This window comes from Chelon labrosus (assembly GCF_963514085.1).
Source record: "Chelon labrosus genome assembly, chromosome: 10".
In the NCBI taxonomy this organism is placed as follows: domain Eukaryota; kingdom Metazoa; phylum Chordata; class Actinopteri; order Mugiliformes; family Mugilidae; genus Chelon; species Chelon labrosus.
The window spans coordinates 17,717,458-17,744,604 of record NC_140360.1 but is presented as its reverse complement, the minus strand read 5'-3'; the positions used below and the strand labels follow the sequence as shown (position 1 = coordinate 17,744,604).

Below are 27,147 nucleotides of genomic sequence, written 5' to 3'. Positions count from 1 at the left end.
GACGCTGCTCTTTCTCCGCACTTTTAGGACTTTTATACTTTCGCTCTTTCCGCCGCACTTTCTCCGCACTTTCAACTCTCCACTGTTTACGTTTTACTTAGTCTTCTTCTTTACGTACTTAGTCACGTTTATACTTAGTAACTTTAAGAACAACTTGAATATTGACAATACGGTCCTTTTCAAGCTCTGTTTGTTTCTCGTCGGATGTTTTCCCCGACGTACGATTTTTATAGTGACTTAAATATTTTTCTAGCTTTATTCATTTTTATACTCTACGAACCGAAGTACTAACCAACATCGTTTATAAGTTAGCCAGCGTAGTCAGCTGGGATATCAGAGAAAGACCCAATCTCTTCGACGGATCAAGAAATCAATAAGCTGTTGCCATAGCAACGACATCAAGAAGACGTGACGATCCAGTTTCTTTCTTCAAATACAAAGACATTGCCAAGTGTCATCATCCTTTGACTGAACACCTACAGCGCTCTCAAGCAAAGCTGGGTGTTGGAGTTGCAGATTAAGCAACAAGTCCTATCTACCGGTCCAAGAGAGACCTGCATCAGCTGTGCCGCTTCGTCACCATCTCGTCACACCGACGCTCCGCCATCACCGACGCCGAGAAGACTCTACAAAAGTAGGCTTAATCGTTCCTACCGCTTAAGACAAAGAGTTGGTGTCACTACTTTGAAACTCCCTACTAACATCTTTTAGAGAAGATTGATTAGATTAGGTATCAAATCTATTCCCTTTAGTTTAGGACAACATCTCCATCTCTCACCATCGCTCCAGAAATTAACTATTTCATACCTTATTATATTCGTTCATTTGATTACACTCCTATATTCTATTAGTCCCTCATTTATTCATAGTTGTCACTTTATTAAATAAATATTTGTTCACACTTAAGAAGTTGTTTGTGATGTTATTTTACGGCAGAGAATGACTGGTACAAATTGTAGTAAAGGATTCACTCCTTCAGATATGCAAATTATTTAACTGAGACTGATAAATTGATTTAAACCGTGTTCTTCCTACGATAACAGGAGGTGGTGCCCTAACGAGACATTTAAAAGGTGTAGACTACCCTACATATTATATGGCGCATCCGCGTGAGGCTACGTATATCTGATTTCTCTGCAGTAATTTCATATTACAGACAAAACTTAACTGTGATAATTAATTAAGAGTTAATGCCGTTCTTGTGTCAGCTGAGCGATCCAACATCGCTGCTTGTTCGCTGTGCTTCGGTTGTGTATGAGCTTTCTTTATTGAGTCACTACCTTATTTTAAACGTGTAAAAGAAACCTTGCAAGGATAAAATTGAGCAATATTTTATGAAACAACGTCGCCGTACGTTATGTCTGAGTCGAGTCGCTGCGAGTTTCCAGGACTCTGAACTGTTTGCATGCTAGAGTGTTGTAAGCACGCTCTCTTTAAAAGGCCTGTTGGTGGGTTATCAGTTGTTGCGAAGTTCCAAAACTGATTAACGTCGCCCTGAATATTAGTCCACTTTGCTGCGAGGTTCCAGAAAGTTTGACATATTCAGACCCTCTTGTGTTTTCTGGTTAGATTAGCTACCTAACCCAAAACAGCTGTTTTAAAGACAGTGAAAGAGGCTGTATTTTCCCCTCTTAAGTGATGAGACGGGTTGTTGCTGTGGTAACGAAATTCTTACCACACGCGTATTTGTGAAAAGAGGAGTAGATAACTCCTAAGTTGTGCTCGTAAACGAGCTGAATTAACCCTGTGCTGGTTGTCTGTCCAGGTGAGCTGCAAAACTTTTTGTGTTGAAACTTTAAAGGAGGCCGCCGTGCCCAAGAGTTTCTGTTGTGTGAAAAGTGGATTTCTCGCTGCTGAGAAATTAACCCTGTCGTGCCCAAACTGACACTGGATCAGATTCTGTTTGAACAGGGCGATCTTTCAGTGGGCGGAGCTAAAACGCCCCCTCGTGACGCCTAAAACGTAACTTCCCTACATTTGTAGACGTAACTTCCCTACATCTGTAGAGTAAAATAAACGACACCGCCTCTGGTGGTTGAGTTGACTAATTGCATTTGACTTGCAAACATGGAAGGTCTGAGCTTGTATAGACAGAGCCTAAATTAACTTACTCCATCACTAAAAACTAGTGGTTTTGTTAAAAAAAAAACTAAAAACTGAACTCCCTTGAGATATACTATTAATCCAATTCACTAAACTAAGTTTGTTTGATTACATGTTTGAAGATATATAAATTATCAATGTTATTTGGAAATTGCTAACTCCTAAACACATTATATGTTTCTGTGTTTACAGATTCTCATTTAAGCTAAAGCCACTGTGTGCTAACACACTTACAGGCTATTGAAATTTAATTTGAAATTAAATCCAGATTTAATTACTTAATCTATTCTATCATAAAAAAAAAAATTAATAAAAAAAAAAGTAAACTTTTCTAATTTTCTTAAAATTACTCATTCGAGTTCTTTTTAATTTTTCCATGTTTCTCCACCCTAGAGTTACTCACTGCTGTGACACAAAGTACTACTGACTGTAAGTTTCAAAATTACCACAACTAATCATGGAGGACCCAACCGGATCCTTTCCCTCCAGTTTAGGAAATCCCTCCGAGAGCCTAGATTCAGCATTGATCGATCTGACTAGCAAATTAATGCCTGGATATGTAAATCAGATCCAAGAAACAAATCCCTCTGATCTAGAAGAAATAATGTCTGTGCTCGTGTGCCGAGCTTTAACTGAAAAACTTAAAGATAAAGATCTAACTAAGATGTTAGGAAGCATGGCTATTGTTATGGCAGCGCAACTTAAACAGTCAGCAAAATTGTTGGAGCAAAGCCAAACTAAAATAAGAACCCAGCGACAAGATAATAAAGCCCTCAAAAGACAACTTGATGAGACTAAACAGTCTTTAACTGCGGCAAAGGAACGCAACGATGACTTAGAATCTCAATGTAACACCAAAAGGGGGGTAGAAAATAAATCGTCGGACGACGAAGGTACAGAGTTTGAAAGTAGGAATACTAGACTCAAACAAATCCTCCAATACCGCGAGCAGGAGCTAGCGGAAACAAAAGATCAGCTTCAAGAGTTGAGTAAACTTCTCATCCATTCTGACAATTGTTTTAAAGACGCACTAAATGAAATAAAAGACCTGAAGATTAAACTCAAAGTTCACGACCGAGCTAGAGAATTTAAGAAAAATCGCTTCCTCCACTTGAAGCAAGAACTACAAGAGGTCCGGGATAATGCTGGAGAATCCCGACGACAACAAGCAAGGACAGAGACAGAGCTGGAAGAGGTTAAAAGAAAGTTAGAATATTCTCTTGAGTTAGGCCTACACCAGAAAGAAGCTTTGGGTGCAACATCCCATGACAAAAGAAGTGGAGAAACACACCACAGGGACACTCAGGGAGACCGTCCCTCTCCTCATCCTCCGCCGCCCCCAGCTCTCAACCTTCACACTCGGGTTAGCGCAGCTATACCTGACCGGTTTAGGGAGACCTTGTCCCCTAAACCTCACTCATATTCGGACACTTATCATTCACAAGGTCCTTCCGACAGAGACCTGGATAAGATTGCCCGCAACATAACCCGCTTTGAGCCCAAAGCTGGTGAAACTCATGACACTGATGCTTACCTTAAAGACATAGAGTTCTATTTGAGGAAATTCCCAAATGCTACAACTGATGACAGGATCTATCTAATCAAGGTAACCTCAAATCATCGAGTTAGCAGATTCATCGAGCGACAACCTCACCATGTCAAGGAAAGATATGGAAGCCTCTGCGAGGTACTAAAAGAGGAATTCTCTGGCTACACGCCACACACAGGTCTCGCAGCTGCTCTAGCTGTCAAACAAGGAAGACAAGAATCTCCCCACGAATACTATCAGCGGCTCCACGAAGCCTATTTTGGTTCCAGAAACGATATACAGATGGAAGAAGAAATGCACTTCAAATCTCTGTTCGTGCAAAACCTCCATCCCTCAACTTGCCATCACCTCGGAGTCATGGCATGTCCAAAAAACCCTCACTAGTCGCCAACTGCGTGAACTAGCCATGAAAGGGTTTGCAAAACAAAAGGAAAACATGGGCAAACCATCAGAACCCCACATCCTGAGTATCAAAACCAGGTCAATTCCCTTGGAGTTAGAAGGAGCTCCGAAGAGAGCACCTTCGCAGCCCACCACGAATCCTGCTGAACCATGTCAACCTGTCACCAGGCCATATCCTTCCTTTCAACAAAAGAAGCAAAATCGCTGGCATTCACAGTCATCCTGGTCTGACAAAGGTCAGAACCAACCACGCTTTGAGAGAAATCGGAAGCCTCCTGATTTCCGCCGAGACAGGCCCCCACGTAACCAGTGGAAGGACCGCCAACCTCGTGCTAATAGAGGACATGATCCACGTGACTTTCGAAACACTCCCTTTAGGGACCAGCAACATCATGATCAGAGCTCCTCTGATGAGGAAGCAACAGACCAGAACAGGCGAACTAGCCAACAAAAGAGAAACAGCACTGACGGTAAGTATAATCAATCAGGTCTGACCAAGAAAGATCTTGAAGCCATCAGGCAAATGATTGAAAATATATTCAAGGAAGAAAAGAAGGTCGACGTCTTTTCTGTAGCTTCAGCAAATCCAAAACCTTCTCCTCAGAAGAATCCAGACGACCAACCAAACGTCGTTGTGGAAGAAGTCTACTTGGGCCCCGAAGAAACTAAGCAGGTGCTGCCTCAGACTCAGGCCCCAACACTCTCAACCAGTGCGCATGAACAATCAGACGCAGGGAGAAAGAAAACAGCCCCTCCTAGTGCAGTTCTGGTGGTCCAGTCGGACTCAAAAGAAGAACCATTCAAGGAGGACTCTTTGATCACTCAAGGTGAGCCACCTTTCCAACAGTTCTTGTGCCACCTCACAGAAAAAGGAATCGCTCGAAAATTCTACTTGCCTACTACACTTGAAAACGAGCTTGAACATGAAGCACTCCTTGACACTGGTGCAGATATCACTTTGATGTCATCAGCGCTTTTCGACAAGTTGCAAATGGTAACACACCAATCCAACAAGAACTTGAAATTGCAGAGCTGTTCTCTTGATGCTCAACCATATTCTTCCACAAGCACCGTCTTGAAGGCCATGGCAGTGATTCGCTTCACTATAGGACCAATGAGCCTTATCCACCCCGTGTATGTGTCTCCCCTTGACACCATTCCTCTTCTAATCGGTAAAGACCTCCTTAACCGGTTTGAACCACTGATTGACTTCAAGCGTTTGAAGATCTGGGCACAGGTCCGTCGACCTCTGCCTATTTCTCTTTCCCATGCCACTGCAGCTCAGTGCTACACCCTTGAGACAAGGACCTTGACATGTGACAACCTACCTGACACGATACAATCAACCGAGGTTGATGAAGTGTCAGAAGAAACGAACAACATCCAGCCACCACCCTTGTGGCCCAAAGAAGAACTTCTGTCTGAACAAGACACTTTCTTGTGCACATTAACCAGTTCTCCTGAGGCACACAACTACTGCCCTCAGGTAGTAAAAGGCATCAAACTTGAAGATGCTGATGTCAACGATGTGATCTTGACCCCCTGGACTGATAAATCAGCCATCAGCCGAGAGCTGTATAAGTCCTTGTCACGGACAAATCCAAATCTTCCGTTTGTGAAGAAATCTTTCCGCTTCCCTTTAGATCCCACACCTCAGGCGATAGCGACCGCCGACGGGATCTGCACCTTAAAGGTGGTATGGAACCAAAGGGAGCTGAATCATCTTTTTCTGGTCGTTCCTGACCTACCACACTCTGTCCACATTGGCAGTGATGTACTTGTCAGACTTACTGCTCAAATGGACACGATCAAAAACATTCCATGGTCTCAGACAGGAGTACGAGGTGAAACCACCCTTCCTGACCATGATGACATGAAATCAGGGAAAACAATTCCTGAAGCGAGCCAGCTGGCCAACGAACGCCACCCGCACATACCTGCTAGAAGACCGTTCAAAAGCAAAGAGCTCAAGGACCTACCAGATACTTTGGCCAAAACAGGTGCCCCTGATGGGTACCCCTGGATACTTGACACTGGATGTTTTCCCCACCCTCCCACCCCAGTTGTCTATGCTCCTCGAATCATCAAGGGCCTTCTTGTCCATGTCTCCGATGCACTCACTTCTCCTGGGTTCGTGGTGCCTCTGAGCCACAGGGGGGTAATGCCAATGTATGCCCTTGACTCTCCATGCGCAGGCCACAAAAGAATCAGAGCAACCCCACACAGAGTGACAGGGTTCTCACCTTTTGAAATGACAACTGATAGACGGATAATGCTTCCACAGCACCTGCTCTACCAGCCAGAAGAGACCAACATTGCAACGGGATATACAACACACCAGTATATGACCAACCTAAATGCTCACCTCAAAGCCACCTTCGCCTTTTCCCAGAAAAATTTGGACAAGAGTGCAGAAGGATGCAAGGCCTGTTACAACCAAAAAGCGTTCCATAACAAATTACAAGTGGGGGACCAAGTCTCTTCCGCCGTGTACCAAATCAAGGTTAGCAAAGGTCAAAAAGAGCCAACCTTCAAATGGGTTAATCGCAACCAGATTAAACCACACAAAAACCCCATGGGACTTGTCGGGGACTCCAACGTCCTAATTAGGTCATAAACGATGAGAAACATTTAAACACCCAAGGGTGCCAATCGATAGAAAAAATTAAAACAAATAAGATTGCTGTTAACCTAAACTACTAAAATTAATTGTAAGATAGGTGTCCTATCCTAATCCACCAACCTCGATTTACTTGCCAAGTTAAAATCGACATAATCAATTAGCTACAAGTGGGGGTCAAACACCTCACACAACACAGTTCCCTTTTGGGCTCAACTCTATACATTTAACAGAACCCTATCCATGTGTGTTCTTTTCATAAAGATAATTTGGCTGATCGCCAATTATCGACTGCACACCCAAAATTTTATTTGTTAAGATGAATTCTCGCAAGGTATGTAGGAAAAACTTTCCTACCACCACTGATCTGACCAGCTGGGCTGGTAAGAAATGGAACAAGTAAGTTATAGAACATGCTAAAGCAGACACGCTCTCATGTCGCTGCGGTTGCAGAAGTTCACTGTCACACCATCAAAACTGAATGGGTATGTTGAGAGACCTAAATGGTTCATTGGAATTATGTCCGATTGCAGACATAAGAGCACAAATGTACAGACAACGAAACGAGTTGCAAACTGTAATACAATCATTGAAGAGCACCATTCTGGTGGTTAATGCTTATAGTGAAACCTTGAGCAAGACTATCCGTGCGATAGTCTCTATTTTCTCAATTGTGTCTGTTGACTATGCTCATACACAACTGGTTAGCATGCAAATGACAGATATGTTGCGAGAGATCCTCAATGGACAGCCTAGCCATTAGTAAGATTTCCCCATATCTTATTCCTAGATCCCTAGAGTAAAACATATTATTCCCCGCCATCCTAGAGCTAGCATCCTAGATAACCAAGTGATTCAGAAATTCAGTTAGGACTAGATAGTGACCCTGTACTAGATCCCTTTTCACTGATATTTCCAAAAAAAAAAAAAAACACCAACTCTGGTCTTAAAGGTGGTTATCAAGTCAACGTCCCTTCGATGACAACAGGTCCCATCTTGTCGATCCGAAAGATCCCTGGACAGCGATCATTCGAATCGAGTGGGGGATATGTAGGAACCTGTGGTCCTCTCAATTCTTCCCCTCTCTGGAATTTAAATTTACGAAGTTGTTTTGCAGAAGAACTCTTCTAACAGATCAACCTTTTTCACCTTAGCCATAAATGTGCCATGTCCGAACGTGGTACAGGCCCGCGCTATCGGACCTCCCTGATGCTCTGGACGTCATCTGAGCCACAAGGGGACAGATTTACCGTTCTCTGGAATTTCACACCCTCTTTCTTCTTCTAATCTTCCTCTTTCCACTTGAGGAGACATCAACAAGATCCCAGGAACAAAAGGGGGGGTCTTAATGAAAGACTCACCTTTTTGGATTCGAATGGACAAAGTCTAGAAACCTTAATGTGATGTTCAATTATGTTTTAAACTTGTGATGTACTAATTTTCCTTTTTCAGAGACACATGCAAACATACCATTTTAACAGGTTTTGCCCCCCCTCTCTTGGAATGACCAAGAGAGCGAAACACTGATAAGCCGGTCGTAAATAACTTTCTTTCCTCAGAACCAGACTCTGATTGATTATTTCTCCTCTCTAAAAAGAGCCTAAGTTTTATAATACGACTATCGAAAATGTAATAACCTGGTAAGTTATATATTATTGTTCAGGAAGTGCTTACGATCACAATGAGACGATTTTGATCCTTGTACGATAATGCTAGCCCAAATTCACATAATTTGTCACAGTAAGGATGGATCAACATTGCCATCAAGTGGCTATCTTTAAAAGTATTATCTCTCTTTTAACCAATTGTTGAAGTTAAAGAATGTTGAAACTTAGGTATGTTATTATACTAATAGTAGCTATTAGTTGAAATCATAACTGTTGAAATTGTTATTTTAGAAACCCCGACCTTTTATTAGCAAAATGTCAATGTAAAGAGAACTTGAGTTTATTAATTTATTGATGCTTTTGAGTTACTTTGATGTAGTCATTCTGATACGTCATCTTGTCATGTTGTAATGTTGAGTGTTGTCGCATACGGAAAACATTGCTAACGAGCCATGATGAGTGATGGAATGATTAAATTTAGTAATATAAAATAGGTTAAGAAGATCAGGCAATAAGACACCTCAAGACAAAAGAGAAGGCGTTCTCTTCTCTTTCCGCGCGAAGATTCTGGAAACCCGATCCAAAACACGCCCTGAATAATTAACTCATAAAACCAGAGAGACGCTGCTCTTTCTCCGCACTTTTAGGACTTTTATACTTTCGCTCTTTCCGCCGCACTTTCTCCGCACTTTCAACTCTCCACTGTTTACGTTTTACTTAGTCTTCTTCTTTACGTACTTAGTCACGTTTATACTTAGTAACTTTAAGAACAACTTGAATATTGACAATACGGTCCTTTTCAAGCTCTGTTTGTTTCTCGTCGGATGTTTTCCCCGACGTACGATTTTTATAGTGACTTAAATATTTTTCTAGCTTTATTCATTTTTATACTCTACGAACCGAAGTACTAACCAACATCGTTTATAAGTTAGCCAGCGTAGTCAGCTGGGATATCAGAGAAAGACCCAATCTCTTCGACGGATCAAGAAATCAATAAGCTGTTGCCATAGCAACGACATCAAGAAGACGTGACGATCCAGTTTCTTTCTTCAAATACAAAGACATTGCCAAGTGTCATCATCCTTTGACTGAACACCTACAGCGCTCTCAAGCAAAGCTGGGTGTTGGAGTTGCAGATTAAGCAACAAGTCCTATCTACCGGTCCAAGAGAGACCTGCATCAGCTGTGCCGCTTCGTCACCATCTCGTCACACCGACGCTCCGCCATCACCGACGCCGAGAAGACTCTACAAAAGTAGGCTTAATCGTTCCTACCGCTTAAGACAAAGAGTTGGTGTCACTACTTTGAAACTCCCTACTAACATCTTTTAGAGAAGATTGATTAGATTAGGTATCAAATCTATTCCCTTTAGTTTAGGACAACATCTCCATCTCTCACCATCGCTCCAGAAATTAACTATTTCATACCTTATTATATTCGTTCATTTGATTACACTCCTATATTCTATTAGTCCCTCATTTATTCATAGTTGTCACTTTATTAAATAAATATTTGTTCACACTTAAGAAGTTGTTTGTGATGTTATTTTACGGCAGAGAATGACTGGTACAAATTGTAGTAAAGGATTCACTCCTTCAGATATGCAAATTATTTAACTGAGACTGATAAATTGATTTAAACCGTGTTCTTCCTACGATAACAGGAGGTGGTGCCCTAACGAGACATTTAAAAGGTGTAGACTACCCTACAAATCAAGGACAGGGGGAATAATCATCATACAGTTCCAGTATCAATGGTAGGCAGGTGCTATTAACTTGTCTCACCTGCAGTTAAAACGGCTTTGCTTGGTGCATCAGGGAGTGTGTATTACATTAATTTGCTAGCGTTAGCAAACTATAATAACGGATTATAGTCTAGATACATCCTCCACTTTCCAACCTCTACATTGTGTGTGTTTTTGTTACTTAACTTTGGCTGGTTTTCATGTAACTTTAGTTACTTAAAGCTTGGTACAACAACTATTTCTTGTACCTTTAATACATTCTGTATTTTACATTGTTTAGTTTTTTTCCTTATATTATTTCTGTTTTTTATCTAACTTGTATTTTTGCACTGTCTTGCCCTACCGTAACACCTAAATTTACCCTTTGGGGATCAATATCGTATCGTATCGTATCGTATCGTATCGTACCGACTGTACATCGTACAACTGTATGTAACAGGAGAGGTGGAGAAGAGTGATGGTGTGGGGAAAAACAAGCAGAGAATATTTGCATATCCATGTCAAATGTTTCTATGCATGCGTGTGCGTCAATATATGTAACATGTATGCAGGTGAATAGGAGTTCATTCAAGTGACAGTACAAGAAAAATCTAGCCTTGAGAGATTGTGAGCATTAAAAAAAAAAAGAGGTTCAATCACCACACATTTACATACATAGAAGGTAGTGTTCCAGTTTTTCATTTTATGTGACTATGACTTGAGCCTCATAGTTCCGCTTCAGCAGTTGACATTTGAGAATAAAAAAATAAAATACAACATAGGAGCAGGCTACTGTGTTGGAAGATGGCAATGGCTCCTGGCACGTACTGAAAGTTGAAGGTCCTGTATGATGCAGTCTATAAAAAGTGTTTTCTCTTTGTCTCTTCCTCTGTTTGTTCTTGGCTGGTCAAGGTCCCTCGGAGGGTTGGCTTGTATCTGCCAGTAGAAACAATGCTTTCAAGGCTGACTTCATTAGATGGACGCACAGGAAAAAAAAAAAAAAAAAAAAAGCTTTTAAGGCTCCTTTAAAGAAAATGTGTCAAGCAACATGGCATATGGTGTGTATATACACTATATTACCAAAAGTATTCGCTCACCTGCCTTTACTCATTCTATGAACTGAAGTGCCATCCCATTCCTAACTCATAGAATTCAATATGATGTCGGTCCACCTTTTGCAGCTATTACAGCTTCAACTCTTCTGGGAAGACTGTCCACAAGGTTGAGGAGAGTGTTTATAGGAATTTTTGACCATTCTTCCAAAAGCGCATTGGTGAGGTCACACACTGATGTTGGTCGAGAAGGCCTGGCTCTCAGTCTCCGCTCTAATTCATCCCAAAGGTGTTCTATCGGGTTCAGGTCAGGACTCTGTGCAGGCCAGTCAAGTTCATCCACACCAGACTCTGTCATCCACGTCTTTATGGACCTTGCTTTGTGCACTGGTGCACAGTCATGTTGGAAGAGGAAGGGGCCCGCTCCAAACTGTTCCCACAAGGTTGGGAGCATGGAATTGTCCAAAATGTTTTGGTATCCTGAAGCATTCAATGTTCCTTTCACTGGAACTAAGGGGCCAAGCCCAGCTCCTGAAAAACAACCCCATACCATAATTCCTCCTCCACCAAATTTCACAGTTGGCACAATGCAATCTGAAATGTACCGTTCTCCTGGCAACCTCCAAACCCAGACTCGTCCATCAGATTGCCAGATGGTAAAGCGTGATTCATCACTCCAGAGAACGCGTCTCCACTGCTCTAGAGGCCAGTGGCGGCGTGCTTTACACCATTGCATCCGACGCCTTGCATTGCACTTGGTGATGTGTGGCTTGGCTGCAGCTGCTCGGCCATGGAAACCCATTCCATGAAGCTCTCTGCGTACTGTACTTGGGCTAATCTGAAGGTCACATGAAGTTTGTAGCTCTGTAGCAATTGACTGTGCAGAAAGTCGGCGACCTCTTTGCACTATGCGCTTCAGCATCCGCTGACCCCTCTCCGTCACTTTACGTGGCCTACCACTTCGTGGCTGAGTTGCTGTTTTTCCCAAACGCTTCCATTTTGTTATAATAGAGCTGACAGTTGACTGTGGAATATTTAGGAGCGAGGAAATTTCACGACTGGATTTGTTGCACAAGTGGCATCCTATGACAGTTCCACGCTGGAATTCACTGAGCTCCTGAGAGCGGCCCATTCTTTCACAAATGTCTTGTTTCACAGTCTGCATGCCTGAGTGCTTGAATTTATACACCTGGGGCCAGGCCAAGTGATTAGAACACCTGATTCTGATCATTTGAATGGGTGAGCGAATACTTTTGGTAATATAGTGTATGTTGGTGTGGGTGGAAATGGGTGCGGGGTGCGGAGGGGCATGGGCTAAGGTGTCATGTTCAGTTTCATCAGCCAAGTGCTATGTTTCAGACATCTTGTACTGTGCAAGCCAAGGCACTTTGAGTAACGGTGCAAAGGGAGAGGTTGTAAAACAGGTGGAGATCATATTTTAGCATTAGGTTGAAAAAATGACAAGATAACCTGCTCCACCTGACCACAATGGGAAGATCTGTTGTCTTATAGTAAAATGTCTCAGAGGGTTGAAATGTCAACCGTTATGATTTAAAATGGCAACACTGTCCTTTGACTATATTTTGAGCTGTGCTTGATATGGCTGTTAGCTAACTGGACATACATAGACTCACACTCCAAGCAACATCAGCGTTCTTTCTGAGTCATATTGATGGTAGTAGTAGGCACAATACCCGCTGCCCTTTTAGCTCAGTTTTTGGTCTCCACCAAATCCTGAGAGTGATCCGGCTCCTTAGTTCTTTGACAAAGTGCCTCATTATGTTCACTATTGTTGCCAGCTTTGTGCGCATGCCGTCTGATCCTGGCAGTCCGTCTACAATGGGTTTCTAAGTGATTTTTCTTCTTCTTCAAAAACATCTGTCTGCATCTGAGCCACCAAATAAATGCTACTGCAAACACACACCACGAAACTGAGCTGAACCACCCAGTCAGGTGGTTAATACTCTCTGAATTACTCATCATGAGCAACAGCAATCTCACGCTCAGCCATCAGACACATTGCTAATGTATAATTTGCACAATTAAATATATTGGCTGTACAATAGTGATGTACAGCAATAGGTATAATCTCATGTAATACAAATTTCAACTATCATTTTCAAGATCAAGTATGAACTCTCAATTTCTACTGTTAAACCAATATAGTGGAGATCTCAAGGACTCAGAAACTATAATCCAAACATGAAAAATTCAGTTATTATAACTGGGGAAACGCTACCTGCTGGAGGACTGTATGATTTAATCAAGAGCTTTTAATCTGAAGTGCATTCATTGTATTTTACCTGCAGTAATAATGTTTTTTGCATTATTTCTTTTTTAAAAAGAATGTTCAAAGTTATTCATGCAAATGTGTAAAGTAGAAAAAGGAAAAATAACACATTTTGAAAGGATTTTTTCCCCCCAAAACAATAAACACAGTAAAAAAAATATTATATGATATTATATTATATTATATCATATTATATCATATTATATTATATTATATTATGAATAAACTTTACATTGTTTAAATTCTTTGTGTGTCCAGTTGAGGTGAAGCAGCATGTCCTATGTTCACCACTAGGGGTGCTATATCCCCTAGAACGGGCAAAATCTTGATCATACTCTGAGCTGTTTGCTCCCATGCTCGCGGCCCCGAAGGCTCCAACCGTCTATTCTCCTCCGCTTGTACTGTCTTACCAGTCTATACGAGAAACAGATAGCCTCCTGAACACATGTTGCCATATTTCGTATTTGCTGTTCTGTGTGACAAGTTCACTGAAACATGCACAGATGTTTTGCATTCAGTCCATATTCAGGAGCCTAACCTCTGCCAAGCACAACATGCCGGTGTGCGCAAACAGGGTTTGTCAGCAGAGCGGGATGAGACAGATGTGAGCTGGTTCTGGACAAATGTATTCTTTTTCTTCAGAGAGAGGAAGGCTTAGTGGGGCTGACTGCAGGGGATGGTTGCCCCACATCCCACCAGTGTGGCGAGGGGAGGTGGAACAAGACATGTTTGGGATGGATTGAGGGGGGGCAGGAGAAGGGTTGTCAGAAGCAGATGTGACCCCCCCTCCTTCCCTCCCCTCTGCCCTGCCTAAATAAGTCATGCTCCAGATCCTTTTATCTACACATGCTAACAGGTACTAGTGAGTTCCCTGAGGAGAAATACAGAGAGAAAAAGATGGGGGAAAAAAAGAGAGACAGAGACATACGTAGAAAGAGCTATGCCCATCACTGCTGCAAAAGGCTTAAGCGGGCTTTTCTCAAGCCATGGTGTAAGTCTGATCAAACCCTGCAGCTTCAATTCGGTCTTTCTTATTCACACTCGCGCAGAAACGGTGAAAGTATACAGGAAGGTGATGAAATTGCTGAAAAAAAATCAGGTTAAGCAGAGATGTCTGTGCATTTATTGAAACTATTATGAGAGATGGAGGATAAGGAGTTGGAGAGAATCGGGGTTAGATATCAGAGTTTCTTTTAAAACAGCTTCATAGATTCTAGAGATTTTAAGGTTGAGTTATTTCCCTTAATCCAACGCAGAGAGGGCACACAAACTTTGGGATGCAGCCCGACACAGATTAAACATTAGACACTTTACACCATAAACCAAGACAAAACCACACATAGGCCATACACAGCCATGAAAATGTAGAATTAGAATTAGAATTAGAATAATTCACATTTGATCCAAAATAATCTCTCACAGTAAAACAACACTCTAATGCACATGCCAGACACAAGCGCTAACGCACACTAACGCACACTAACGCTATGTGAACAGGAGTCACTGAGTGTGAAATGGATGTGGCCCCCCCAGCCCTGGTGCCATTCGCCTTAGCCAGCTGGCGGTGGTCCCAGCTCTTCCCCTCCACGCCCCTGCACGCTTTGATATCAGCCAGCCCCTGGCTACCCAGACATCTGGAAGTTATTATTCAACAGAGCACGCCACAAAGCACCATTTCCATAATGAAACATCACATTTTCTTTCAACACGCTGCCGCTCTCATACGTTTGCTGCAACTCGTGGCATATTTCTGACCTCTGACTAGGTCTAGCTCTTTCATTGTTGCTCTGTCTTATTCATGGCTCCTAAAGATCGCCATAATATTTGACACCGGAAATAGTGGGTTGTTTGAAACACTATAATACTGAAGTTCAAACCATACAATCCAGTGAGTCTAAATGGTCTATGGACACTACCATAGACCATTTAGACTGCAAAGAAAACCCAACTATCTTTTTGAAAACGTCCCTCTGTTGACTGTGACTGTCCTAGAATTATGTCCTGGTGCGGGATACAACCCCGCCATTAGTATTCATTTAGAGTTGGGTTTCTGGCCACCTGGCAAGTGTACGTGAAACATTACCCTTCCTTTTTGATTTGTTTTGCGCCTCCGTCATATCCCGGGGAAAGATGCTAAATCTTCCATTATGTTCACCAGCTACTGTATCCACTAACTTTGTTAGTTTGCGAGTTCTGGGCAGGTAGCGTGGGTGACAGGGCTGTCAAACTGAAACAATGAGCTGAAAGAAACTCTAACACAAGCTATATATAATTTTCTGTGGTCACTGAAACCAAAACCTTTCACATTATAGCCACTGTAATTCTTACTAAAGCACACTACTACTACAAAATCTTTGCAGTGGCTTGGAGTCCCACATGAAGCTAAGATCGCCCGCTGAGACTAAGTGGATCCTTGTCAGTCATTGTTCCCCGTATGTGACACAGACTGGATCTCATCAGGACCTCGTAGGCCAATGATCTGAATGAGATCTAGAATTGCCCTTTGAGTTACTAAACACAGGCTCCTAATTATTTGCATTGCCATTTCTGAATCTGATTAGTGCTTGGGTTGACACTGACTACTAACAGATCTGGCCCTGTGGTTCTGTAGTCAGGGGGACAGTTAAGCTCGGGGCTGCTCTCTCTTCACCTGACCTCTGACAGCTTTTAGATAGAGAAGGAAGAACCAAGAACCTCCGTGATATCCAAGGCGCAGGATGTTTTCCAATAACAGCTTATGGCTGAGGGGAATCATACTCTCCCCCAGTGGCACTGTGATTCTATCACTTTTAACTGTGTGCGACTGCGACTTCTTTCTGCTCCAGTCCTCCCTCCCTCTCCCTCTCTCTCTCTCTCTCTCTCTCTCTCTCTCTCTCTCTCTCTCTCTCTCTCTCTCTCTCTCTCTCTCTCTCTCTCTCTCTCTCTCTCTCTCTCTCTCTCTCTCTCTCTCTCTCTCTCTCTCTCTCTCTCTCTCTCCCCCCCCCCCCAAACCCCAAGGAGTTTTGACCTGATTCTTGGCTGTTACTATCACCAGACCACTGGAAAAATATGTGACAGGACGCAGAAACCCTGGGATGATAATTGAAATTTGAAGCATGATATTTCTGTGTGATCGTTCTCACTGAGTCTGCAACCTCACCTCATTTTCAGTTAGCTGAGGCGACGCCGGGTCAACCAGTGCCAGTTGGACCACAGTCTCCCAGACATGAGTGTGCGGGCCATTCGCAGTCAGTTTAAACTGGACCGGTTCTTCCAGGCTGGCTCCCTCTGCCTGGGCGAAGATGGATCCATCTGTCCGCACACTGAAGATGGGGTCACTGCTCTGGAAAGCCACGTCTTCATTCCCCATGCAGTCGTCAAACTTCACTGCAGACAAGAGAATTGAGAACACTGTAATGTACTACTCAATAAAAGAGTACCAGTTACAGCTGTATCAACTGAGAAATTCAATCAGCACAAACAATGACAGGTAGAAATGCAGGAGAAACAGTTTTTCTAACTCACGGACTTGGACGCACACAGACACACACACACTCACACACACACACAATACATCTGCAGTGCACACATCTCAGGAGGAGGTAAACAGTAGAGTGAAAACTCAAAACAAAGATTGTATTAGTATTGCTTTGTTTGACACAGAAGCATCTCAAAATTTACTCTCCATTAGTTATAAGGTCAAAATGTCACTAGGATTAGACTCCTGGGGATCGCTCTCAGGAGACGCATGAGCGAATCACTGCCAAGCGATCTTGCATGCCGTTATTGTAGAGGAGATGAATAGCTGAGGGCTTGTAATTGAAATAACTGCTAGAATAACAGAAAAATAAAACATGTGTCCGTAATGTAAGTGAAAACACTTGATAAATACAAAATATAAAGGATTCTTGATAGTCCTTTATGTATAGTATGCTCCATAAATGTTTAAACTCTACTGCTATGTCCTGAAATGTTGTGGCATTTAACGGCACTATGCTTTTCCCTGAGTGACAAATACAATGCCTTTAGCCTTTAATCTGAAGGCCAAATCGCCGTATTTCTTGTCTTCCTCCAGTTATCTCTGGCAGCTGGACTCAGCTCTTAGCCATGAGGTCATCTGCCTTCAACATGACTGCCACACGGGTCGTCCCATCCTCTACTTTCTGCGCTCGGTGTTTACGCCGAGATGAGATAAACTGGAGGCACACACGAAAACCACAGACGGTCGACACCTCACTGTCTCACCGCAAGGTACATTATTAGGGGAACGGCTTAAGGAGGATTTGAACCGTCTCTCTGCGGTCAGGTTTATTGCGGGTGAAGTCAAATCACAAACGTCGTGTTGCTGGAATTTTCTGAAGGGAAGTTTTTATAAAGTGTACGTTGCATATGGGCTTAAGGGAACTTAAAACCTGACCCGTGTATCATGTAGTATTTGATATGATGATATAAATAAGAAATAAGGTGTTTGTTGCAACTTGCACTATACACAAACTATCGACTAGAAACAGGCAATGCAAAGCGAAATGTAACCAGTAGAGCATCCAGATAACCTCAAGAGTTTTGTGTTCTTCTAATATTGCACTGTAACCCGGCTCAGTATGCTCTCATGTTTGATCTCTTAGATACCCAGTTCACGAAAAGAAGACTCACAGAAGAATGTTGTCCATACTGCCCTCCCATCCTAACTTCATTCCCCCCTCAAGGAACACAATTGCACACATTTCGCAAGAAACCCTGAGCTGAGGCCGGTAGCTCACTGGCGGTAGCTCGCTGAAGCGAGGTTTTTCAGTACAGAAAGTTAACTGTGCGTATATCTGGCTTTCTGTTCTGGCCAGCCTATAATCACCTCTGTACTGTCGATCTAAGGCCATGACATGTCCAGACAGTCACTCACAGCTCTGTCAGAGGGGACGGCTCACCGACATCACTCTGTCCACTAAGTCCACAAGGGTCCTCGTCGAGACAGAAGTGGACAAGATGTAAGAGACGGATTACACAAGAGCCAGTAAAGCTTCTGCCGTTCACCGCATTGTTTTGTTCTCTTTGCATTGTTCAACATTTCTACCCCAAACAAACCCCTAAAAAACATTGCTCGCTGTTATCTGTTTGTTGCTTCTCCATTTTTTATTTTTTTTTTGTCTAATCCCATCTTCCTTCCACTCTACCATTATTTTTGCAGATTTCCAAAGATTAGCTTTGGAAGGCGGCGGCGACAATAACGACAAACACACCAGTTGGCAAACATGTGTCTGTGCAAATAGAAATCTGGAAGGCTGCCTGAATACATTAACAATGACAGGAAGCAAAAAGTAAAAAAAATAAATAAATCGAACTCAAAGCATTCTTTATTGTATTTCTGAGCGCATGTATCTGTGAAACATTCAAACGCCAGAGGAGAAAAAAAAAAAGAAACACAAGCAGCAGGTGGTCTGTTGCCCCTTCCCTCGCTGTCCCCCAATTATTGTCTCTTCTCTCTCTGAGCCAGGCACACAGCCAACAGTGCAGCAGTATTGCGGTTATGGCTGGTAGAGGCCTGTAGGCTGCAGCTTTATACTGAGAGAAGGGGTAACAGAGGAGGGGTATCTTGCTCAGCTTTAAATACATCCTAGATGCACTCTTGGGTCTCCACTAACATATAAAAAAGAGTTCATTATGAAAAATAACATGTGCATTTATCAGTAATAATATTCTGTGCTTAAACTACAGAGGTAGCATATTCTGCAGCAGGTGGGACCTCGTGGTGAGAAAGTCCGGGGTTTTCTATGTGTAAAAATATTTGTATTCCTATACATGCCTTGGTTGTCAGTCCCACTGACCCTGCAAGTGAAAAGTACGAGAGTGCATCATATCAGATACAGCTAACGAATGGACAAATGGATTATTAAAGCTCAATGTAATATTAAACCAGATGGATTATTAAAGCTGTGTGCAGGCAAGGAAGTACGGTTACTTAAAGCTGGAAACTAGTGTGGGGGTTTTATATGCAACTCTGTCTGCTTGTCGGCTGAAAAAAGTACATTTACAAAAGTAAAATAAAAACTTACAATAAAGTCCAGGAATTCAGTTGTGTTTGTTTGTTTAGTGTGCGTGTGCTGTATCAATCAATCCCTGTGCGTGTGCAGACATTTATTTTCTATGATTGCCATCATGTTTTAACAATGACAAGCTGAACTAACTGCACCGGTACCCACACGCAAATGGAATGACAGGTTGTTCGTAGAGTCCCCAGACGGTGTTGTTCTCGCACCAATTAAAGAAAAAGACTGTGCCAGTTTCCCCCCAACACACACGCAGACCTCCAATAGCTCCTCTTTCACTCAGTTGGGTCAATACTGCTATAAGAGAGATCATAAAAATCGGGCAGCAACAAAGCAATAAAGCCCAACGGCACAGTACAAGTGGTCTAAAGCTGTGTGCCCAGGTTGTGCATTGATCTGGCAAATAAGACAGACGCCCCAGTGTGCCAAACAGCCAGTGCAGCATTTCTTTGCTCTCTAGTCAATGTGAACACTATACTTCTGAAATGTTACGAATTTTACTTTGCTAAGTGTCTGCTGCCACACAGGAAAGCGATATATTTAATGAATTGTTCATCAAAATTGTCTGGAAGACAGCGAAATGGTGCTATGTGTATTGCTTGGATGCTACCGCAAATCAAAACTCATCTTGATGTCTTTTTTTCCCCCCCTCACTTTTCTAATTACAGTTTCTGTCTCCCACCAACAAGACAAGGACAAGGAGGAGAGGAACGCTGAAAAGAGATATGACCTTCTTGTGGTGTTCTCTGGACAGCCTGACAGGAAGTAGCTGACAAGTGTTGAAAGGGAGGTGAGAAAGGGATAGAGTCAGGGGAGAGGGAGAAAGCAGAAGAGTTACAGGAAGAAGGTGAGAGGAAAGGGGGAGAAGGGAAGGGCAGAAAAGGAGATGGATGAGGGGACGGTGGTGGCATTCAGAGAGACAGTGAAATGAATGGAAGAACATTAAAGAGAAAAGAAAGTGCAAAAAAGCTCGTAGGCAGATTGCAGATGCTAAAGTGGATATCTCCTGGGGCAGCTGGGTTTATTGCTGCAGTCATTTAAACTGGCGCACTGAGTGCATCGGATGTCACCCTGCCCTACAAAACAGTAAAGAAACCACTTTTACCAGTACTGGATCCCACTGATCCCTATTTCAATCAGCCTCATTGTGGACAAGAGAGAAGGAAGTAGAAAGAGGAGGAGGAGGATGAGGAGGAGGAGGAGGAACGAGGACTGGGAGGTTAGGTGGAGACTGGGGAGGGGAATGGATGGGGGGCTGGCAGTGGGCTCAGTGAACTGGCTTCCACTCACACATCCACATTGGAATGGACGGGATGCTCAGATGGCTGTTTAAACAGGTTAATTGGGCTGGCCTCCCGAGAGATCAGGACAGATGGATAGATGGATAGAATGAGAGTGGAGAGAAAAAGAGAGCAAAAGAGTGACAAAGGGAGAGCAATGGAGCTCAGAGAGATGGAAACAGAGGGCAGGATGAAGAGATGGATGGTGAGAGACGAGTATGGCCACTGATCACAGGCACCATGGGGAGCATGCAGTCTAATCAGAGTAGAGCGGAGTTCTACAGTGGGCTAGGCCCGCAGTGACTGACTAAACAGAGCTAGGTCCACTGTCCACTGACGGACTATGAAGGGAGAACAAACTTGTGAAGGAAGGCTGTTTTAAGCTGAGCTATGTTAGAAGCCCAACGGGCTTTAAGCCAATCATGGAGAGTGGCTCATCTCTCTATCCTTCCCAGACACCTTCAAAGGCTGATGGCAGCGACCAGCTCCTGTTACAAAAATGTTCACGGTGTGAAAGTTGTCGCGCACACACAAAAACGGAGAGGGAACATGCACTGGATATAGAGTCGTTTCAGTCTTTGTATCAATATCCAGGAACAAGACTGAAAGATCAAACCACAGTTTTCAATATACACTGCATGAAAAGAAATGGAAAATGTATACATAGTGAAAAGTACAAATGCCTTAAATGCTACATTACAGCAGAAGCTACCGGTCAAATATGCACCAGAGCAAAGCTTGTATTACTTTTCAAACCTGCTTATGTCAGTTCAGTTTGCTGATTGTTTTAATGTTTTTAGTGTATTTTATGTCTATCTGCACTTGGAAAGTTTGCCAACAACAAGAGCACAACAAATTCAATAACCACTTGTAACACAGTTACAGAGTATTTAACTCCCTTGAGTTCCAACAGCCAATGGAGGTTTTATTTAATATTTTTGTGTGTCCATCAGTAAGCACAAGGCATGAATGTGGACTGTGTACATGAATAATAACAGTGTAATATTTCTTGTGTTCTTAAAAATAATGTTCCCACTTAGGGTCTTTAAAACTTTGGCCATGTAACAACTTCCCAGCAACTGTACCTCTGAACTTTTCCAACCTTGCCTATACAGCAGCGATGTGCTTATGCAGCAGATTGTGTACCATAAAACGAATGTGTAGTGTGGAGTTGTGTTTGTCCTGGGTATGGATGGCCTGTGGTGTCTTATGTAAAATTAAGCAGCTTTATTCTGTGTTTTGTTTGGCTGAACATCAATACAGTTCGCTTCAGCACTCCACTTTCCCAGAGTGAAAATCCAAAATGTCAGCATGAGATATCAGGCTGTAGATGCAGCTTGGCGACTTTTTTTTTTTTTTTTTTACCCCAAGACACTCTCTTGGTTTGCTTTAACATCCAAACTGTTATTGCTGTTGTTTGACATTAAATGTTAAAAGAATGAATGCGAGACGGCAAATGAGGATAGGCGTGCAGACAAAGACGGCTGTGTCTGCCCGTACGGAGGTCTGACCACCTCCTTGAAAACACTGCATGGATCTGGCAAAAATATCTTTGAGTTCAAGTCAGTTTTCACATTTAAAGCCACTTGAAAACATGCTGAATATTTCTAATTTGTTTGGAACTGGTACTAACACTTTCCAGCCAGCTGTAGAGCATTACCATTATTCTGATTAAGTCGGGTCCACAAGTCACACTTATATACAGAGCGAAAATGTAATGTAAAATTAATTATCCACCTGACCATCTAGATTGGCCCCTTTCAGAGCGGAGGCGCTGTTGGGCGGCTAATCAAGAGTCTGCTGCTGCAGCCGTGGCTGGTTAGTCACGGAAGGGGTTCGACTAGTGTTAACAGGCTGCCAGATCTCAGAGCTGCTGGAGACTTGGCATGCGCACTTGCTGGCTAATCATAAATTGAAACCGTGAAGATATTTTTGTCTGTGCACCTAGTTTAATTTTACCTACCGGATCTGAACTTCTGTGGCCCAAACTTTTTGATCTGTGAAACTGACCAGGCAATATTGAAGGGCAGTGGTGAGGCTGAATTAGATGTAGGAGGAAAGGAACTCATGTATTGTACTGAAGTGTTGGAGACTTTACAATCTATTAAAGGCTCTGAGGGCCATGTTTGAATATGCCAGAGTGCAAAATGCATAGGCTCACAAATCAATAAGGCACAAGGACACAATCAAACAATCATAAAGAGACCAACCACCAAGGCGTTTTTGACTAATCAACATTTCGCTAATAACTGATTAGTAGTCCTCCAAACAAACGCAGAAGTGCTTGATTGGCCTTCAGCAGTTCTCAGGCAACTCTCGCACCCAGGGGTTCAAACAATCACAGTATGTTACTGCTTGTATGACTCAGAAAAATGGGAAAAAGGCAAAATATTCATGAACGCACAATGAAAAACCACAGGTCTCCCTCAAAAAGCGTTTTGCATGAACATCTCGATTACTACACAATGTCCTGCAGTTATGATGATGTAGCTACGTCTCTACCACACGCGTCCATATAATGAAAACCAAACACTCATATATTTCCCCCAGTCTGTATTGTTTTTATTACACATCCAAGTTCTACTTCTTCTCATCCGCACTGCGTGCTTGTGGTGAGATATGAGAATGAAAGGCAGACAGAGTGAGACACAGAGAAAAAGGGAGAAAACCAAGTCGTTTGGCAATTAGGGCTAGCTTTAGTGGTGATAAGGGGGGACGGCAGTGGAAGAGAGAGAGGGATCAGGCAGAACAAAGCCTCTACCAGGAAGACAAAAGCCCCTTCGTAGAAAAAAAAATAGAAGAGGACATAACGATGGAATGAAAGTAAGCACAAACTTCCTCAACTTTCTTCACAGCGGTGGATCCATGCTAGGCTGGACAGCAAGTACGCACACAGTTAACACTGTCAAAAGGTATTTGCCGAGCAAACCACAGCTCATATCCCTACGTTCCTCTCAGTCACTCACAGCAATGATTTGGCCTTTTACCCTGCCTTTCTGCGGTTGTGGTTCAGTGCGCTCTTTGCATCGATTGCTTACAAATTCAGTGATGGATTCGGACGCACAGTATAGGTTATCGTTCCCCAGAGCCTTGACCCAGATTTTGTATCTCTGCACCACCTAAAGCCCCGAAGCAAGAGATCTGATACAGTTGGACCAACAGGACTTAACACAGAGGGGTGCAGCAGGCTGGATGTGTGTTTGTGTAACATGGTCTGGCGTCTGAAAGAGTGTTGTACTCCTTGAGAGTGACTGCTCCTGTCAGCATTTTGACTTAAGTCAGCCTCTGCAGGATTTTGCATTGGTTTCATTCTAATTTCGTAACCTTATTCCACATCTTTTGTCTGTTCAGTCCCTTCTCAAAAGTCTATCTATCAGCAACCCCAGGAAGAACTCCCAGATGCAAAACCAAACCCCGTATCTCTTTAAATTTTCTGTCGCACAGAAAAGCAGAAGGACAAATGTGGATGTGCTAGACTAAAAAATAAGGCAGCGTAGTACATAAAAAACAAAGGCTTCAACTTTGCTTTTATTTTGGTGTTTGCCTGCAAGCATCAAATATACTTGTTGTAAAGAAAAAGAAATCATTTTCATATTGTTTTCTCAAGCTTCCCCAAGGAAGCAAACAGCACAAAATTGCTTTCCCCAACTGCTGGAGGAAATACAGGCTGTATTCCTCAAATCTAATCAACATCGTTCCATCAAAACTTTAAGAAAAGATTAGGTTTTCCAATTTTAGGGGTCAGAGAATAAAGCAGAAATCTCCTTCTAGCCTTTAAACCGTAGAAAAACACATATGTAATTACACGATCTGTATGGAGGATGAGGAACATAGTTTTTCAACAGCAAGAGGCTATATCACTTTTTTTTTTTTTTTTTCCTTGAAAGACAGCCATCAGGCTGTGATCCCTGAAATCTGGGGGCCGATGGGGAACTACAGTGGCTGAACCATGCAATTAGTGGTTCAGAAGTTTCCCTGAGATAGAAAGTGAGCTGAAAGTTCAACCAACGGACAAATTGTTGACACAGATCCAAGTAAAAACATCAGCAATATATAGTACTGATGCATAGGCTTACTGGCCTGTTGGATTTTGTATTCTAAACTGCTAGTTACTGCTAGTTACTATCCTAGTTACTCAGTTTTTACCCATTTCTTGTCACGTGGTTATTCTTAGCGAAGCTGAAACGTCTGTCAGATAAAGACAAAGCTACCCTAGTATTTCAAGCAACCACCGATCTTCCTGTCTAAACCTCAACACCCTACCAGTCCTTTAGAACTAAAGAAGCTACTTGGATGAGTGGCGAAAAGTCTTCAAGAAACTCTACAAGTCCAGTAGCCTTTAATATTTTTGGATACATTAGGGAAAGATCACAGTGTGATTTAATACAGACAAAGCTGACAGTGACTCGAAACACAACATGCCTATTTGCAGCTGACCTGAACCGTGACCTTTCTCTGACATCAGTGCTGTTATGGCGTAAACCGAACCACGCAGCAGTCTGGATGCAAACCCTGGGTTCTGATCTGTGTCGAGTGCTTTGTACGCATAACATCCACTGCGAATACCTCCTGCTGACTCTGATACGGTTCATAAAAGTGTTTTGTGAGTGTTTTGTTCATTCATTCAAAAAAAGTTGCCTCTGAATGCAATGCAGCAATTATGCCGCACCAAAAGTAATTTGGAAAAAAGAAGTTTAGCTGTGTAGAAACGCAATCTCCAGGAGACGGCATTGGTGCGTGCGTAAATGTATTCACGATTGGATAAGTGTGTGTGCGTATACCTGTAGGCTAGAGTACTGTGTCATAAAGCAAGCAAAAGGAGAAAGAGATAATTACTAACAACATCTTCCTGAGGGCATCTGTGTCATTATGTGTGTGAGTACATGATGGTTTTCTATTACGCAGCAGCACTGAACCGTCTTGCGGGCTGAACGAGCGGGCCGATGACTGATGGGCCTTAAAACTGTCAGCTAAAAGTGTTTTAGGGCCGGCGGACGATAACGGGACACACCCTGAAAGGACAGATAGTTTAACTTGTGTGTCTTTCCGCGCGCCTGGGATGAGCGGTCCGAATATCTCTCCTGTGGGTGAAAGTGTGAAATACGGCAACGCTTTACTGCAACTCTTGATAAGGTGCGTGCTGATATGCCAAGCCTGTCAGGTAGCACATAGACACTGGCAAACACCCTTAAACTCTCACTCAGACACACACAAACAAACAGGATGGTGAGAATCACAGAAGCTGGGGGCTGAAGGAGACTGGCAGTGAAGGGCTCCCTAAGGTACAAACACAGACAGCAGTGTAACAGCCCATCGTCTCCCCTACCTCCCAAAAACAAATGCTCCGGTATACACAAACAAACACATATGCTTTGAAAACAAATGGACATATATCACTTGTCAGAGTTTCAGAGACGTGACTCGAACCATCGCCGCAGCTGTCTGTTGTGCAGTCTAGCAGGTTAAGAGCCTGGAGCTCCTCTGGAGCATGAGTTATATGTGGTAAATGAGAGGAAGGCCAACGCACGTCTCAGTGTGTTTGTCTGAGAGGTAACCAGGTAAATAAGCCCACCAGCATGAGCGCGAGTTGCGAATGTGTGTGTGTGTGTGTGGTCTGGTTATGGTATGTTTTGTGTGAGTGGGGGAAATAAATTAGCAGTGCTAGCAGGTTGCTCTGACAAGTCCTGTTAATGAGAACATCCTCCAGAGCCTTTTGGGCCGGAGAGAGAAACCAGAGGCCGTAATCATCTGTTCAGCCTGGAAGATGGCAGGGAGGGGGTTGCGGGGTGTTGGGGATGGGGGAACGGGAAAAAAAACCTGCACAATTAGACCACACCATCTGCAGGAGAGGTGTTAATGTGTGGTTGAAACTATACGCAGTGGAAAAACCAACTAAGTAAGTTTTGTATTTAGTCCGGACATTAACACACTATAAACTCTTAGCACTAAAAAACAAAACGCTTATAGCACTCAGAAGTCAGAAAGCCTCCAGGCAAACATGCTTTTGTGATGTACAGCATTGTAGCAAAGTCAAAACTTGCCAAAGGCATGTTGTCCCCATAGGGTGTGTGACAGCTCCATTTGACTGAGTGAAATTGAGTTAAACATGTTATGACAAAGCTGTAATGTCGCACCGAAAGTCTGGAATGTGAAAAAATGCAAGGCTGTGAACGACATGGCGGCCTGTCGCACCGATTTATGCGCGGCGTTTAGGTGAACCCTATGCACGTGTCCCCGATCCTGTGCCTCACCGTGGGCGCCTCTCATGTGGGCGAGCTGGAGAGATGTCTGTGTGTGCGCGATCAAACATGTGTGCACACAAACATGTATTTGTGATAAGTTGCCAATCTGGCTGCAGTTGACTCACCTGCACCTGGCTTAGTGAGGCGACGCCAACTGGCTCCTCGCGAGTTTGGAAAATCACTAACCAAGTAGAGGGGTTTTAGAAATGCATGAGGCGCTTCGCTGTGTAGCATTACCATGATTCATCTTCACAAAACT

At 43.0% G+C, this 27,147-nt stretch overlaps 1 protein-coding gene across 1 annotated transcript in view; it reads right to left on the bottom strand.

The window, feature by feature from the left end:
• Positions 1–27,147, bottom strand: part of LOC311494490 (cadherin-4-like) — a 247,918-nt gene that overhangs the window by 68,673 nt on the left and 152,098 nt on the right. Inside the window, exon 3 of the mRNA XM_084553559.1 lies at positions 16,486–16,736. Coding sequence (XP_084409685.1) covers positions 16,486–16,736 — 251 coding nt within the window. The remainder of the gene's footprint in view (positions 1–16,485; positions 16,737–27,147) is intronic.